The following is an 18286-nucleotide window of genomic DNA, read 5'->3' on the forward strand; positions in this document are numbered from 1 at the left end:
GGGCCAGTCCCTGGACAACCCTACAAAGTCAGCAGCCAAGGGCCTGGAATCAAGCTCAGTTTAAGGGTTTCAATGACCAAGTACAAATGCCAGAGCAGGAGGTAGCAAAAGGGGCCAAAGGGTTTTCCTTCCTACTAGGCTTTGTTTTGGAACTATCTTCCATTGTACAGTGAGCTTTCCACCAGCAATGCACAGTCGTGTTTTCTATCCAGACCAAGGTCATGCTTTAGCTTGGCCTCCTCAGTAGATGAACAGTCTTCTTTTTGGTGTTTTGTACTGTGATATGAATGGGAAATCCCTGCAAAAGCACGAAGAAACCCCTTTCCTGTCCCTGAAAGTGTTAGTTGGCCTTTCCTGTGAAGATTCTGCTTTCACCTAATTTCCCCTAGCTTTGTGATTGATAAAGTTTTGTGGCTGACACCAGAGTTTGCAAATTGCACACTGTTGGCTCTACGTCAGCCTGTTATTCTCTAGGGTTTCTCTGAGCTGCAGGTATCAAGAGGCAGCTGTTTGTGAACCGTGCAGAGATGCGATATTTAACAAGAATGTGTTTTGAAAAGGGGAAGGGAGAAATGTAAAAGTCAGGATTATTTCAGTTCCCCTATGTATGTGGTGACAGCTTTGCTTGGTGATCCTGTTCAGTAGGTCCTAGGGGTAGGCATGTTTTACAATCTGAAGAAGATGCAGCAACCAGAACTCCATCCACTGTGGAGCACCAACTTTTTGTGTAGGGAGTAGTGTGGCTTATAATAATGAATAACATTTTTGGTTACTAGTACTTTTTTACTGTCTACCTAACACTGGATACTATCAGCCATTGAATAGTTTGACCAAAATGCTCCGGATGAGAGAACTTTGGTTGGTAATGAGCAAGAAAGCTTACTCAAAAAAGCTTTTTACTGGATTGTCCAGAACCAGTGCCAATTACAAGAATTTCTAAATACTCTGTTTGGGCTGGACTGTGCAGAAACAGTTATTTCTAGGATTTCATTCTCTAACAGTAGTTGAAAGATATACTCTTAAAGAAAAGGCAGGGGAGAGTGAGCAAAAAAAAGCTAGGTAGTGCTAAAAGATACTAGTTTCCAGACACCCTCCTATTGCACACATGGCATTTTTATGAATATTTCTTATCCAAGAACTGTTCACAGCAAACCAGGTGAGGAGATGCCAGGCCAGCCTGGCTGATTCAAATCTGTTTAAAACTGGCACTGAGACAAGAACCTTTAGTGAAAGGAATTTAAAACTAAGAGAGCTCTGCTGGATGGTTGGGCATGTGAACAGGCTCCCCAGGGAAGTGGGGAGCCTGCCAGAGTGTTTGAACAATCCTCTTGGGTGCACAGTGTTACTCTTGGGGTATCCTGTGCACAGCCAGGAGTTGGATGTCAATGATCCTTGTGGGTCCCTTCCAAGTCAGGCCGTTCTGTGATTCTGTGTTGCTTGGCTTCTTTGCTTGAATTTCAGATTGTGTCTGGCTCAGTACATGTCTTCCACTCCCCTTTCTATCTTTCTGCTCTCTGGCACATGGGACTTGGCTGAAAAGTTAGTCAAAGATCTGGCAGTGCTGCTATTGGCAGCTGTTTGTCAGGGATACTTTGCCTGGGCAAGATTCATCCTCTAAAGCAAGAGGGCTGTGGCTCTCTTGGTCCAAACCTTTTGTATGCATGAAGATTGCTTTATTTGCTTGCTGCTGGAAAAAAAAAAGAGAATCTTCTCTGTAAAGAATGGCACCAAATTGGGCCATGAATGTCTTCAGTGCTGGAAATTTGAGTTTTCTCACAATTCAGCTGAGAAAAATTTCATGTTTGGTAGACTATCTAAAAAGAAGGAGACAATTTCAAGTCTGGACCATCTGTTTCTGTTTTGATATTCAGATAAAGATGCTGGTGGGTAAAGAGGTGTCAGCTTATCTTCATTTAGCATTTTGATAAGTGGAAGATGCAGAGACTTGAAATTGAGTAAGTTTGGGAATTTTGTTTCTTGGTATACTGGTACTTAGTTCAGAAGAACTTTTCAGTCAAATTCTAAATTTCAAATGAGAATTTTTCATTACTTATTAAAGACAATGTATTCCTTAGTGAAGTGAGTTATGCTTCCCATTACAGTTTCCTAAAACTTCTCAAGCTGTCATGTTAGAAACAGTGTGAAATAACTTGTTAGAATGTTCTGTTCAATAAATTTCTGATCTCAGCTCCACTAGACACGTAGGTGTGATTCTTTGACAGTCTCACAATGCTAAAGATTCTGGCTTCTCCGTAAATATCTTTGGATGGATCATAATTTGAGCAACAATTAAAGGCTTTCTGTTTCAGGCAGTCCACATGACAAAGATAACACAATCTCATCTTTTCTGAAGAAATTAGTAAATCGAGCAGTGTATGTGAGAGATTTAAGCACAAGCACAAAAACTCAGCCCCAAAAGTGATTCTTCATCGACTTTGCTGTTCTTAAGATTCAGTCTTCTGATGAACACATTCCTTTATAGTAAGGAACTGTGTATAATATCTCCAGGAGAGTGAGATTTGGATTTCTACTATCAGTGATCCTCCTAGCCTTCTGTTTTCAAAATTCCCTACCAGAAAGTCAAGGAAGTTTAGACTTATCCCTTAGGAACGATTCCAACAAAGGTTGCCAATTAAGATTTTTTTGGAACAGCTGTCTTTCATAGAGATTGATTTTGCATATTGACAATTTGCTTATCTTTCTTCAAAGCTGAAAAACCTCAAGGAGGAACTGTGTTTTAATGTGGAATTAGTTTTGCTAAAAAGTCAATGGGAATAATAACTTTTCTCTTACTGAAGTTCACAAATATATTATTTTTTTATTTTCGTTTCTACAAGTAAGTCCATGTAATACATTTAAAAGTATTAAGTAAAATTATTTTGAAAACCCAGTTTTAATAGTTGGATTATTCTGGTATATTTAGAGAAACTTGGATCCAATCCATCTTTAGTCATTTAAATATTTTGTTTTTCTGTTCAGGACATTGTTTGCATAACTCATTTTGCTTTTTTCGAAGGTCAGAGTGTGTTTTCATTTGTTTCTGAAATCCCACTTTGCTGCTGCTGATAATAATGTGAATGATTGAAATATGATAGCCTCCTTCACTATAAAGAGATCAAAATATATACATCAATTTCTAGGTTGTTTTGTGGTGTAGGGACAGACTATGGTTCATGTAGTGCAGAGATTTTCTCTACTGATATTTTCTAAATGGAAAAAACAAGTTAACATTCTGTGTTCTCTAAAGAATTGCAAATCCTGAATATGAGTGTAGACATTACTGAGAAGCATTTCTGTGACACGGAAAAGAGCTGTGGTCCTGGGTGTTTTGCTGTTTGCATGTTTCTCTCTGAAATTACCTAAATTCCTGGTATCCTGTAACACTATGAATTGTGGATTGTTATGGTTGTTGCTATACAAGGCATAGTTGTTTTGTGTATTGTTTGTCAGAATCTCACTCTGGTGTTTTATGATGTATTTTGTTTGGTGGCAAAACCAGGTACTGACTACTCCCGTCATTTACTTTGAGGTTTTTTCTAACACTGTTACCTTTATGTCAGGGCTTGCTTATGGTCTTATACTCCAACTGGTCTCTAGAGCCTTAAACACTCTCAACATGAAGGTTAACTGCTTTGCAAGTGTTTCTGTGTACACCTCAAGCCTTCTGGAGGCCTTGTTTGGAATCCTATCTGCCTGTACTGCAGATGAATTTTCTCTAAAATGTGCCAGTTATGGCCTTTGAGTCTGCTCTATTTTGAACATTTGCTGAAACATCAAGAAAGGCATCGAGGATAAAGAAACAATATGTAATGGAGATTTCTTGATGGACACTCCTGCTATTTTCCTTGCTTGATGTGTCTTATCTATGATAGGAGGGAAGTCTTGAAAGGACATTATTCCATGAGTGGCAGGGGTATTTTAGCCTGCCCTTTTAAGGGATTAGCATCTGTATCTTTCTGTTCATGCTCAGAATTACATGAAATCACTCTGTGGAATTCCTGGGGTAGAGATTCCATGGTTCTCATCTGTGTTCCTGAGTCTGGGAGCTTCTGACTAATTATACCATTTTCTCTGTACTTGTAGGAAACAATTTCATTTTGGCTCTAGAAAAAGGGATTGGGTTGGAATGGAATATGGGATTGCATAACCTTTTTCATTTTAACCACAAATTCCAAAAATGAAAGCTATTGCACTTTCTCTGAAGGTACCTACTCTTGGCTTTTGGTTTTCAGAGTCAGTAGAAATATTCAAACCCCATATAGAGTCCAAAAAGACCTATCAATTGAAAGGCTTACTCAAAATCTGTCATTAATGAATCCAGCAAAATTGCATCTCTAAGGAAACAGCACCATTCCTAGATGCCTATTCTCAATCCCCAAGTGGAAAAGATGGGTATAGTATGCAGCTAGGATGACCAGCAGAGCTGGCACAACTGCATCGTAGACTTCTCTGTCCATGCTGGAGGAAAAAACATCACAAACGCAGGTGCCTGGTCAAATGGAGATAGCTTAAAAGCTTTTTTCCTAAGTGTTGCAAACAAAACTAGTGCTTACAGTCTCTACCTCCTATCTTACAGTTGTAGGTAGAGACAGAAATCTCATGAAAAATGCTTTAGGCAGTGGGTGATCAAGTAAGTTTTGTGCAACATGAACATCTTCTGCAGACAGGATCTGACAGAGAGGGATCTTTCAATGAATACTGGACAAGCCTGGGAACTGCATTTTAAAATGTGCTGTCTCATCTCTTGGTACTATACAATATAATTATCTTAACATCCTTTTACTCATCTTCCTCTAATGACAGACTTTGTCTGTCATCAGATGTATCAGTTTCCTGGAGAAAGGTTTTTGTTGACCCAGTTTACCAAGATAAGCCTGAGCCTTTTCTGTACTTTCAGAGATTTAATTACAAATCTCCTGTTCTCAATGCTTAATTGTTTTCTGTCAGTTGGCCTTCTTGGTTAGCATGTGTGTTGCTGCCTGCTGGGGCAAAGGAGATAACTGAATGATTTGGGGCTCTCCCATGATTTTCCACTGCACCACCTGTTTTGGAAGTGGTTGTAGAATTGCCAAACACGCTGAAGTGGTTATGTGCACCAGCTCCTAAAGAAGCTGAATGGGAGGAGTGGTTCTTGCCTGATGGGTTTTCAAAGGGAGCTGAGACTTTGATGTTCTGTTTTAGCAGCTGCTAGATATAGTGCCTCAGCCCTGTGCAGCGCTTGTGCCCCAGCCTTCAGGCATTGTATTCTGCTTTACACTGCCAGAATGGAGAGAAGAAAATAAAATAAACCAAGAGTGTGGGCATTACCAACAGTGTTGCTTTGTTATATTTTACACTTTGAATTATAGTGCCTTGTGTCTTGTGCCAGTGAGTACCTTGGACTTAATTGGGCCTGTTAGAGTAAGAAATTTATTTCACTTCAGCTTTCTTTGCCTTTCTAATTGCTTCTTCCTCACCTCTTCTGTTTTATGTCTGCTTCTGAAATAATGATAGTAATTTTAGTCTTTTGTTCTGTAATGACCACTTAAAATAGGGGGAGATTTACATGTATGGTGCACCAGAATTCCTTGCCTAGTCTAGAGGGACTGGATCATCTTTCCAATAAGGATTGAGATAGACAGAGAAATGTGGTGGCTAAAACAAGGCTTTATATAAAGCCTCTGTTAAAGCAAGAACAGACAACACTCCACTGTATCTGCTGAAGGCAGTTTGGTGGGAATTTCCCCTTTACTCACTTAACTCTTCACTGCCAGAAATAAGATGCTGTAACTCAATTTATTCTATTAATATTGAACTTCTTTGTGGTAATGTGAACTCCTCTCTGATTTTGCTTGTTGAAATATTGGTTTACTGGAAATGCTGGAGGCTGAGCTCTGTTTTCAGGTGAAGAGGCTGATAGATTCCAATTTTAGGAGTGGAAGGGGGACTGTATTCTGTGCAGTTTTAAACAAAGAGGCCAAAATTGTGGTAAACTGGAGTGTTCTCTTTTGGCAAGGTAATACACTTCTGTGGTATTTATCTCTGGAGGACAGAGTCCAAAAAAAAATGGTGAGATTCTTGCTCTGCAGGTAAGGCTGTATAAATAAATACAAGCCTTTCTAGTCTTTGCTTGCAGTTCTTTATAATATAATTCTGGTATGTTATCACCCAGGCAATAAAGGGGGACAGATGTACAGAAGTTTTTGGGAAGGAAATATCACTATTGGTTTTTTGTCTTTGTTCTAGTGCTGGCTATAGAATTTCTAAATTTTTTCTCTTCCCATATTAAAAATCCATAACACCTAAATCAAAATGGAACCTGCCATTCCATTCTGATTTTTTTTTCTTAGGCTGCATTTTAGCTATCAACAAAACACAACATATTTGTTCTTTTCTGAAAAGTAGTTTCCTCCAAGTAAGGGTGTCTCTTGAGGCTTCTCAGAAGGAGCACTACAGACCTGGAAAACTTCTGTCACTTTTAGCCTGAGAAAATTATTGCTAGGAATTTGTGCTATCTTGGTTGAAATAATAAGCACTTTTATAAAGTATCTTCCATTTCCTCTAAGGACGTTGGGTGGAGTGAGGGAAAAATAGCACTTACTTTTTACAATACAAATACAGTGCTTTGTGGCCATCAAAGAGGCTTGCAGTAATTTAAAAAAGGAAAAAAACAATTGTGAAACAACTAGCCTCACACCTCTGGTGTTGCTTTGCTGTCAGTGTGCCATGCTGCTCTTGGGATGGCTGAATGTCTATATCATGATAGTATCCATCTGTGGTGTCTGTATAAGTAGCTTTTTTTTTCTTATATTTTTTAATTTCCTGCAATGTGGGATAGGACGGTCTTGCCTGTGCAGCATATACAGTCACTGAGCCAGCTTCTTCAACAGATAACAACCCATGCTAGATTCTCTGTGTATCTGAGAATATTCCACCAACATCCCCTGATTATACTTTACATAATTTTGTTACAGACTTTCAGAAGTGTGTGCTGTCACAGACACAGTAATTTCTTCCTGTAGTGCATTGTTAAATGTTCAGGGAGCCAGGGCAGGTGAGTCAGTCTTGTACAGGAGGTGGAAGTAAAAGAATTCTCCCTTAGTTCCATCATAAATGAACGGCAGAAGGAGCCTGAGGAGGAAAAAAATTCAGTTTAACAGGTGGGATCACTCTCAGATACAGTCTATTTTGTGTTATACCTTGTTACCTTAGAGAAATCCCTTTGAGGGATAAGGAAAGCAGAAACTATGTATACATATGGAATTGAGTTTCTAACACTGGGCAGGTAAGATTGCTAGAGGCACCACTTTGGCTGGCATGTGAGCCTTGTCAAGCTTAGGGGACTGTGCGATCCATCTTTTTATTGGGAAACTAACTCAGCTTCATTACATTGGATGTTGGTTGATAAAATTCAGTTGTTTAAGGGTAGAAGTCTCTTTAGGACCTTTACTTTGCCCTTGTATCAGTGCTTGGGAAATTATTCAGAAACAAGAGACTTAACCACAAGCCCCCAGCCTCACAGCAAGGACCCAGCGAAGAGACCTTCAGTTCTCGTTTTGTATCTTTTGTTGTCTTTGACTTTATTTCAGCAGCTAGATATTATACAGCTTCACTTGTGTTACTGAATGGTAGCACAGCAGATGCATCTTACTGGTGCCATGTTGTTTCTCTACCTCTTGTACTTGGAACGTTTATATTAAGATAACTGTGGCCAACTGGCTTTCAGGTGACACTTTCCACAATCCCTGATTAGATGAATTTGTAGATGTTTGCTCAGGAAGTGCAGAACGTATTCTAGCCTTCCCTTTAGGTATGTAGATCATAAAAGAAGCAATACCTCTACATTTATAAAGTTTTCTCATCTGGCTATAATTCTTGAAATGTATGGTCATTATGTCAGGCAACTTCAACTGCTTTGTCCCCATAGACAGACTATCTAAGCTGCCACATTCATCAAATCTTCTCTAAGAGACAGTCATAAGAGTCTTCATCTACCACATAACAAGGTGGTAGTTGTACTGGATGTCAAGCCCAGTTAGTTGGCATCCACTTTAATTTCAGTACAAATTTTGTGAAATCTAGGGGCTTGATGTGCTCTCTAGAGGTTTCAGTATACTAGGTCTTTAATATTTAGACAACAAAATAGCCAAAGTAAACTGCATGAGATGTCTCTGCTACTTGGTCATATGGCACTAAAAATTTGTTTGGGCCTCAAATGGAATGATATCTGGACAGCACAACCCTAAGGAATCCTAAAGGCCCTCTAGTGTAACACCATCCTGTGCTATGTCTTTTGGGATACTGATGTGGCAGGGGCATTTAACTCTGGGCAGGGGCAGGGTTTTGAGTACTCTTCCCCCATCTCATGAATCCTAACCCTGAAAAACTCAACAGCCTGGTTTTTGTTTGTTTGTTTATTCTTCTCAAGTGCTCTAGATTTCACCAGTTTAGCCTAATTGTAACTTTTCACTTGCCTCTTGGGATTTAAAGAGGAGCCTGAGCTGCTTTCTTCATTCCCCTTTTTCTTATTCATTGGGATCTTGCAACTGCTGCTTGAGCACATATAGCAAAGAGCACCACACTCTGGGAAAGCTTACACAGGAGGAAGCTTAATGGAAAATATGAAAGGGAAAAAAATGTGTTTGATGGACTTTTAATATAAAAAGGGGGTAAGAAAAGAAAAGGAGGAGGGGGAGATTTATTTGCTGTAATAGGAACCAAATGTTGGCTGGGACAGCAGCAAGTCTCACTCTTTCCCTGTAAACTCTGTGAGCGGCTTTTCAAAGACATTATGGGGTGCAGGGCTAATTTAGTGGTCCTGACTTAACCCCTGCCTCTCTAGAGAGAGGTAAGGAGTATGGGTTTTCAGGAGAGATTAGTGACTTTAATTCAGTCAAAAACATATTCTAGACAGATAACAGTGCCCATTTATTGTTTTCATCTTGTGTGCTACTTCTGCTATCCACCCATAAAATGCAAAATCTGCTTGCATAAAGCACTAAAAAAGGCTTTCTGTCTAGAAATAAATAGAGCCTGTAAGTCTGTTTCAGTTTGGTTTTCAATAAACTTGTCTACAGTGAAAGAGAGAAAGTAGAAGAATGTCGTTACAACTCATCTTCATCAAGTTGGTCCACTTGATTCATGCTAGACTTTAGCAGTGGAACCTCCTCAGCGAGGAGTACCTTTCCCATCTCTAAGTGGTGCAGTCCTGCATCTAATATTCTGATACTTTGGATTCTCTGAAGTGTGTATATTCACACCAGAAACTCTGCCTGGATTAGGAGAAGTGATCAAATTTAAGATGGCACTTAACATGTGTTTTTAGTCTGAATGACTTACCTTAATAAAAACAGGTCCAGACAGTACAGTGAGGTAAATTAATTGGGTCCACCCTGCTCTGTCTGAACTTCCTTAATTAATACTTTAAAACTGGGAGTAAGATGTGTGGGACCACACAACACAGTTCAGGCTATTGCATGTCAGAGTTAAGCAAGTGATCCCCCTAAAACTTCCTTATCATAGCAAAATGATACCAGGTTTCTGTTTTAGTCTTACTGTATATATGCCTTGCTGTTAAAATATTTTTGCAGGCTTTAACTGTGTGTTTGCAGGTGTGGAAATGCGTGCAAGAAACATGAAGCCAGAACAGCCTTCCACTCAGTAAAGCTCAACCCTGTGTTTGCACTTCTTGAGGATAGAAAGGCTTGTGATTTTGTTAGTCTCACTTGGAGGAGATATGCTCAGTTACCTTCGTTACCTTTCCAGCGACCTGATGAGCTACAATGGGATAAAGACACTGAACTTTGTAGTCAGCTGATTCAGCCTTTCTTGATTCAGCCTTTCTGCTAGTGAATTTCAGAGCTGCCATGTGTAAAGAGAAGGAAAAACAAAAGTGTTGTTTGTTTACCTGCCAAGTATTCCCCAGATCAGAGAGACTGACAGTATTTTGTAACAGACACGAAGCCAAGGGTGCTACTAGGGTCCCAACAAAAATTGGTTACCCTGAAGGTAAAGATTTGATTTAATTTGCTGAGACTAGCATGTTTAGGGCTTCTGACTAATAATGCCAGCTAAATCCAGGAGTAGCTGGGATAGGTTAGGCCTTTCCTGAAGAGGTTATCCAGTGCTCCATAATCTCATTCTGCCCTTCCCCTCCTAGACTGTCAGAAGGCTGTTTTGATGCACCTCATTTCTGACCTAGCAAGTTAGATACTTAACACTCATGATCTTTCCTGTATATGGAGATCTAGGATGTAAAAGGCCCTTAATTCCCAATCTCCATTGCCTTTGTTATAAGAAAATACTGATGTTCCAAAACCCAGGTTTATCAATGGCAAGGAAAACAGCAAGAATAATTTTCAGAAGCTAGGGAGCAGGAAATAAATTATCCAGCAACATATACCAGAAAAGAAGGAAAAGCTTGTGGACTTTGATAGTAGTTGTAGAAAAAAGTGAAGAGCAAGAAGGCAGTGGGCTTTCCATATATAGCTATTGTGCATGCACATCTGGAATAATAAAGTGGAAAAAGTTCACGGAAAAACAATGTGCAATCAAGGCCAGAAGGGACTGAGTTGAGGAAAAAGAAGAGAGCTCAGTGTGCCAAGGCTGGCTGAGCTCAAAAGAGGCATGCATAGTTCTAGTAGTGGAGGCTTAGTTCTGAAATAAGAGGAATGTCAAATGTAAGTTTAATTGGGAATGTTGGGGTAAATTCTTGATGCTGAATACGTACCTGCTTGTGGAGTTGTGCAGCTGAGTGTGGCACATGAGCTCCTACAGCCACTGAAACGTGTTGATCCTCCATCACAAGCAGATAAGGTGGATGCCTTTACTCACATATTTGTTTCTGAGTAAAATTCTTACAACAATATTGGTTCTCTCAGCTGAAAGGGGCAAGTGCGAGAATAGCAGAGGGAATTTCTTGGCATTTGCTAGATATTATGCATATTAAAATGCTCTGGAATGCTTGAACTGTGCCTCTGTTAGCTCTTAGAGTTAACCTGTGAATGGATTTGGAAATTCCAGTTAAATGCACAAAACTTTTCATGTTTTTTGCCTAAACCAACTCAGTCCTAAGGTTTTGTTCATGAATATTATACATCTTCTGTTTTCTCATGACATATATACTGATGGGAAGAGCCCCTTCTGTAAGTAAAAGTAGCTTGAGCTGCTGGGAAAAGGGGGAGCTGAAGAACTAAGGCTGAAACTATTTCATGATGCCTTGTCAACAACAGAGGAAATTTTGATTGATGGTCTGTGATAGAAACTCCCCTGCATCTCTGCACCAAATCTACCATGGGAGACTGTGCTTTTCATTTTGAACTGGATTTGAACCCAAAATGCAGTTCTGTAGGTTTCTTGTGCTAATGGAGCCTTAGCAAGCCTCTCATTAACTTTAGAAACTTTTCCTTAGCTTCTTTTGATGAGTACAAAAGTAGATTGCAGGTCAGGTGATGGCATCCTCGTTTTATACAGGCCAGCTACTTCCTGTCCCTTCTCTGTCTCCAAGTACCTGTACTATGGGGAGTTCTGGACAGCTCCCCACTGCCTCAGATCTCCAAAATCCCAGGCTTAGCTCTTACAGAAGTATTCAAAATGTTTTGTTTGCCCCTGGTGTTTTGTGGAACTGTTTTTTTTCACCTTTGTAAGACCGCTCATGCTATGTTACAAAGCGGAGGTTTTAACAGGCTTGCATGTTCCAGCAAACAGAGCTCCAGTCCTCGCTAAAATGTAGATTCTTGCTGACTAAACTGCACCAAAGTCACTCTTTCATAGACACTCTTGATAACAGCAGAGGCCAGGAGCAAACCATTCTCAAAGACTTGGTGCTCTGTTTTTCAGTTTTTAATTTATTGCTTTTGAAGCTGAGGGGAAGGAAAAAGGAAGAAAGACAAAGAAAGGCCTCGAGGCAAGTGAGAGGCCCAAAACTCCTGCATCCCAGCCAGGACCCCAGCGTCCTGGGCTTCATCCCACTCTGTTTATCATTGCTCTGTAGCCAGCCCCAATCTAGGACCTATTGTTAGGGATGGAAGAAGCACAAAGTGTGCCAAAGAAAATGTTCTGTGTTTTTCTGAGTGCCTGAACATAAGTCAGCAGGATGCTGGGAGCTGCCACACTAGACAAAATCATTAGTTACTATGCCAACTACTTTCTAGCAGCTGGTGCTCACCAAGGATTTGTACTGAAAACTTCCTAGACTTGTCATACCATCTGAATGCCCTGTGGGAAGGAAACTGCTGCCCAAAGTTGTCTTGCATTCTATGGCAAGGTGGGAACACTGATTTATGAGTGCACTGTGTTCCCTTATTGCCAGGAATGGCTCTTGTTCCTCCCTAGCTCCAGTCTTTACAAGAAAGGATGCAAAGTAATTTAGTTGTCAGCTTATTTCTTTGTTTAGTAGGACGGTAATATTTTTTTTCAGTTTGCTAGACCTCCAGACATACTGATTTCTGCTGTGATCCTGTCAGTTCTCACAGACTAAGCAGGGTTAAACAGAGGAATATTCTTCATGAATGCTGAAGTTTCATTTACACAATAATTTGAGCCCAGTTTGCACTGCCTTTCAATGGGATGTAGACACTGTTCAAGTATTTCAAAAGTGCCTGCTTAGTGAGTGATAGATGGAGAACACCAGTGTACTTCATGAATTGGTATTGTTGCCTGCCACACAGGAATTGGTATCAAGCAAGTGCCCAGCTGTGCCATTGGAAGAAGGCTTCAGCTGAAATAGAAATGTAAGCCTGATGTGTCATTCTTTTAGTACAGACTTGTTGTTTGTCCTGTAGTTCTTTGTAACTATGAGATCCTCAGAGTCTGATGTTCTGGGGTCTGCTCTTGTCTGCAACTTCAGTCCTTGGAATTGTCTTCAAATTATTTTGAAATGGAAACAGAAGCCAGCTCTCTCCTTTCTTGTAAGAGCTGATACATCCCTTCTCTATGGGGACTGGATTTCATAGAGATCTTTTTTTTCTGAAATCAATGAAAAAATGCATTCATGTTTTATTAGTATTTTGGTATGCTAACATTAATTTCTAGTACAGGTGTAAGTAGTTGATTGCATAAAGGCTGCTTACATCAGAAAAGGGCTAATGGATTGCAAGAGGGAACTAGAGTAGAAAGGGAGTTTATAACCAGAAAACCTGGAGATGAATGTATGGTGTTCTAGCACTTTTGGACTGGATCCCAAACATAATCACATGGTGATTAGTTGAAAATGGTCTCACAAGCAAACCTGTATCTTTTATGGTACAGAAAACTGCAGCAGAGAGGTTTTATGCTGTCAGTAATTTGGAAGAGAGAATTCTGGCCCAGCCTTTATGAAAACTACAGTTGAAAGAAAGGAACACAGTGGGTTTCTTGCCAAAAACACTGAGTAGCCTGAAGAGCCGCTGGAAGGACAAAATCTTGCTTACAAAGGATGGGCTATAATGCCAAAGGCTGAGATTTCCTGTGCATAGTGAAGGCCTGAATCCTGGCCAGGTCTCTAAACTAAGCAACTCATAAATAATTCTGAGCAAGCTTGTGAGAAGATTGCTCACAACCAGCCTGGCTGACAGAATGAAACCAAATCTTTTCTGGTGGCACAGTCAGGAATTTCTGTTTCCCATTTGCATGTGTGTGCATCTGTGCCTAAATCTGTTGTCTGTACATGTGAAGAAATGAATATTCAATCATTAGTGTTCAAGCAATAATCCTGAATTGAAAACAAGCAGGTCTGGGAGTACTGACTCTACAATTCTAATTTCCATTAGGGGTGTGGAGGCTTTTTCTGGTTATTTTTGGCTTTGCCTGAAACAGTGTAAGTTTTGAGAAAGCTTTTAATTCAGTTTGGGGTATTTATACAGTCTCCTTAACAAGTGAACTCTTTAAGGTGTGAGGTCCTCTACTGCTGTTTTGCATGCAGCCTTCATTATGGTGCTGAACCAGTTGTAATTTCCTTAGGCAGAACTAATTTCTGCTTCAGGATGCAGAGGTGTTGTCATGCTGTAATAAATCACCCAGCAGGAGAGACTGAGGATAGGAGATGCTCCGTGATGCATTCCCGTGAGTGTGGCAAATAGACTGAGAGCTGGAGCCTGTCTCTGGCAGCAGAGTATTGAGTCTCAGATCCTAAGCCTCTTCTGTACCAGGGCAAACATCACCTTAGATGTAATATCAGCACTTGATGACATGTTATGTGGGGACTTAACAAAACTGCAGATGAAGTATCTCTTTATGAAAGCGATCCCAAGACTGGCAAATACACTGGCTTGCTGTTGTCAAGTATTGTATGTTTATATTATAGAAGGTTGAAGCTATGTTTTGCAACATAATGCATAAATGCAGAATAATGCATTTACTTTGATTTCTGTCTGTAAATAAGGAAAACTCATAGAAACCAACAGAAGAAAGATTCTGCAGGCCAGGAGGATAAAATCTGCTTAGGCAAGCAATAGTGTTTTCAATATAGTGTCTAGAAAAAAAGTACGTGTTGTTTTGTTGTGTCATATGGAGAGAAGGTATTGGAACTGCAGGGGGCTGTGTACAATATTGTGCCACAAGAAAATCTTAGCCAACGTTATGTGCTTTTGTTTGCTGTTTTAAAATTTTGTTCTTCCTAAAGGTTTAATAGTGTAGTTGCAACAGTTTTCCTGGGTAATGTAAGCCAAGTTTACCTGGGCAATACTATGTCCAGTGTATATTGGTTGAAACTGCAAAAGTGAATTAAAGTAAGTTAGAAATCCAGTGAGAGAATTTGAGAGTTCATAGAATTGGGCAGAGATTGCAGAAAGGCAGCAATCTTGGTGCATTTTTAATAAGTCAGAATTAAGTATTTGTAATTGCATAAGTTAATCCTTTGCTAGATACCTCAAAACAGAAGAAATTAAACTCAGGGAAGTGTTACTAAAATGTTGCTATGTAGATAGTGGCCCACATAGTACTGCAGACTGCAGTCACTGCACATTATCTCTGTGCCACAAAATCTGGCTATTGGCAGGTCCAGTTTTAGTGGAGTTGTTCGTATCAGTTGTGTCTCCTCCATTTTGTCTTCGCTGTTATATTTTAGAAGTTATCACTCAGTCCTGAGCTTCTTAAGCATTCTTCTGGATCAAAGGATGAATTTTATGCATTGCAGGTTCTGAGCTGGATTTAGATATGGGAGGAGTTGGAACAGCTATTAGTTTCTAGAATGAATAATATAACTTGAATAAATAGCTTAAAGAGTGCTTGAATGAATTCTCTTATTTCTGTATGTTTTAAGGGTTTGCAATGACAAAGGTTTTGAGGGAAGGAGCAACACATTCAAGGCAAGCTGAGATGTGTTTAAAGAGTCTAGGTTGTAAGTTGTGATAGGTTCCTGAGGCAAAGAGATTGCAGTGAGCTCCCTTGTCAAAACCATGACCTACACTCCAAACCATGGCATGAAAGACACCAATTATCTTTTACGTCCCTGTTATGTATGATGTAGATAGGAAATACAAGGGAAGCCTGCCCTGGGAATCCAAAGGAAATATTTGGAAGGAGTGGCTGAAAGAAACATGTCAGAGATCAACAGACACTTGGGAAGTTCAGGCGTTGAGGCTTGAAGGTTATATTAGCCAGAGCATCAGGATTCAGCGGGTCATACAACATCTGTGGTGTGAGCAGAGAATGCGTGAATTGCTGGGCTTCTGGAGCCTCTTCAGGACACCTCGTGGTCCTGTCAGTCCTGAGAGCCACCTGCTCCTTGCAAAGCCCCTCAGCCTTGTGTAGAAGTGTGTTGGTGCTGCCTTTTCTCCAGGGCTTACAAACATCAAAGCAAGCTAGTGAGCTTCTGTTGGTACTTATCATGTTGCAGGCCACAGCTGAACTCCTACCATGTAAGCCTGGGCTGCAAGAGCTCCTGTCTCTTTGCAGGAGGCCTTTTGTTCTCTAAGAAAAGCTGACATTTCTCTGAGGCTGAAAGAAAAGAGTCTATCTCATTCCCCCCAAGCCTTTTGGATTGTAACTGCACAGAGTCAGTATGTATCCTAGTTCCAACTTTAACCAACCGGTTCTTTATCCTCTCTGGATGTTGAACTTCATGTCTGTTTCTATTCCGTTGTCACTGCTTCGTGGATGTGCTTAGTGTAAGCCTTGTGTTACTGTATTAAAGCCTCTACAAATCTAAATAAATAGTTATCTCATTAGGGATGGGAATCAGCTTTTTTCCTTGCTGCTATTCTGCCTGTCTTCAATACTAATCAGTCACAGAAATGTTCGTTTAGAGTTTTTATTCTCCTTTCCTTTTTTCTCCTCAAGAGAATGTCTAGTAATATAGTCCCAGCCTGTATTCAAGAAAGTGCTTAGCAGGAAGCAGTTGGCACGTGACACCTCTAGCAGGTGTTGTGCTTGCTAAAGCCATGTAATACAAATTCATAGCTGGCTAAATATGAAGAGATTTGTTTGAAGCAGCAGTGCCTTATAGACAGGAGTCTTTATATGCAGAGTAGTGAAAACATGGTGTCTCTTCTTTCCCCAGGGCTCCAGAGAATCATCATTTTGCCTTGGAAGGAGAGATGGAGAACAGCGTTTACAAGGTGACGCGGGGTCCTGTGGCACATCCCAGCTATCAGCTTCAATTTGCTGTGCAGCAGCTTCAGCAGCAGAAACTTCAGTCAAGACAGCTGGGGGAGCAAAACCAAGTACGGCAACGGGTAACTAAGAAAAATTCCTGCCTGGGATGCAGCAATGCTGACTGAGTCTTAGATGTGGAAGCAAACTCAGAAGACAGTACGGGTGGCAGAGATTTTGTCAAGGAAGTAGCTCTTAAAGTGGGTTGCAACAAAACCAGTGTTACCTGCAGTGATTTTGATAGCATTTTGATACTGTGGTTCCCAATAGCTTCTTCCATTATGTTGGCATCTTAAGAGCTGGAGAATATATAAGAAAGGGCTGGTATTATTGATGTTCAGGATGATTCCTAGGTGCCAAAGGTGTACCACTGCATGTGGAATGGCATTTTCATTCTGCTGGGGGAAGCTTTCAAGGTTTTAATGACTTAGTTGATACACTTGTTACTTTCCTTTGTTATTATGAAGAGAGAGAGAGAGAGAGCAATGTATTCTGGGTGATGTTCAAAATGCTTCCCTGCTAAAAGGAAGGAAGCCTTTGGGTGATCAAACCTTCATTCAAAACAACTTGGTCTCCAGTAGCAAGGAGCAGTTTGTTAGCAGTCTGGCATGACTGGACTCCCATGAACAGACCTAACACATGGAGGTCTGGACACCCACTCTCCCTCCTGTGAAGCAGATGAGTCATTAGTCAGGGCCCTTGGGAATAGATTATAGGCAAATTGGGAGTAATCCTTTTCTGGGAGTATCTTGAAAGAGAGGCCCTTCTGCTTTTTGCTCCTTGCTCTCCTTCTTTCAGGGCACTTACTTAACCATGTAGTTACCACCCTCAGCTTCTCTCACCTACAGTCTTCTTGCTCTCACTCACTTTCTTCTCTGTCCACTGGGCTCTGGGTGGGCAGATGTGGCTGCTCACAAGTTCAGGAAAGAGCCATAAACTGGCTTGTGCCTGTGAGGAGGTTGGAGCTGGCCATGGGGCCTGGCTGAGCCCACTTCTAACTGCTGACATTGAGCTGATGTTATTCTTGGCCTGGGGCAGAGCCATTACTCAGGAGTTTCTGTTAAAATGATTCTTTGTTAAACCTCCTCTCACCCCCACAACGTCCCCCCTCCTTTCTCTCCCTCCCTTCTCCTTCTGAGCCAAGCATTTTTGAGTTGCTGTGTTGAGGCTATTGCCATGCTGCAGGACTTAGGCTGCACTGAATTTGATGTTACTGAGGAAAAAATACTTGCTGAACATGGGGGCCTTCAGACTTTGTCATGAATAAAATGTCATCTTAAAATGATTGTCTCTTGGACACTTCCTGTCAAGACATTGTATGGAGCCAGCCACCCCTCCTCTTCCAATGACAGTTGCATCAATCCTCTGATGCCCACCCTGCCAGTCATGACACTACCCTTGCCTTCCCTTGCACCCTCTCTAGCTTTCTATCACTGATCTTTTTGCTAGTTAGCTTCTCAGACTTTAGTCCTTTAACTTGGCCTTTATAAGAACTGCCTTCTCTTTTCCGCTGCTTATGCATTTTCTGACCTACATCTTCCCATTCACACTGCTTTGACTTCTGCACCACCCTTTCATGCTGATCCTCATTTGTCCTCCCCTTTTAGGCAGAGTTCATGTAGCTTATCCCAGCCTGCATGGCTTTACTACATTTCCTTGTTAGTGTCACCTATGTTACCTATCTCCCATTGCCTGCTGTTTTGTTCTCTTCCTTTCCATGAATTGAGATCTACATCAT

At 40.7% G+C, this 18286-nt stretch overlaps 1 protein-coding gene across 9 annotated transcripts in view; it reads left to right on the plus strand.

Moving 5' to 3' along the window:
* Positions 1-18286, plus strand: part of TTLL5 (tubulin tyrosine ligase like 5) — a 124182-nt gene that overhangs the window by 82755 nt on the left and 23141 nt on the right. For 6 of the 9 annotated variants that reach the window (XM_030948878.1, XM_030948881.1, XM_030948877.1 and 3 more), the window contains one exon: positions 16457-16631. In XM_030948878.1, coding sequence (XP_030804738.1) covers positions 16457-16631 — 175 coding nt within the window. The remainder of the gene's footprint in view (positions 1-16456; positions 16632-18286) is intronic. The other 3 variants (XR_004060747.1, XR_004060748.1, XM_030948880.1) reach the window with 1 other exon arrangement.

Source organism: Camarhynchus parvulus, chromosome 5 (genome assembly GCF_901933205.1).
Source record: "Camarhynchus parvulus chromosome 5, STF_HiC, whole genome shotgun sequence".
In the NCBI taxonomy this organism is placed as follows: Eukaryota; Metazoa; Chordata; class Aves; order Passeriformes; family Thraupidae; genus Camarhynchus; species Camarhynchus parvulus.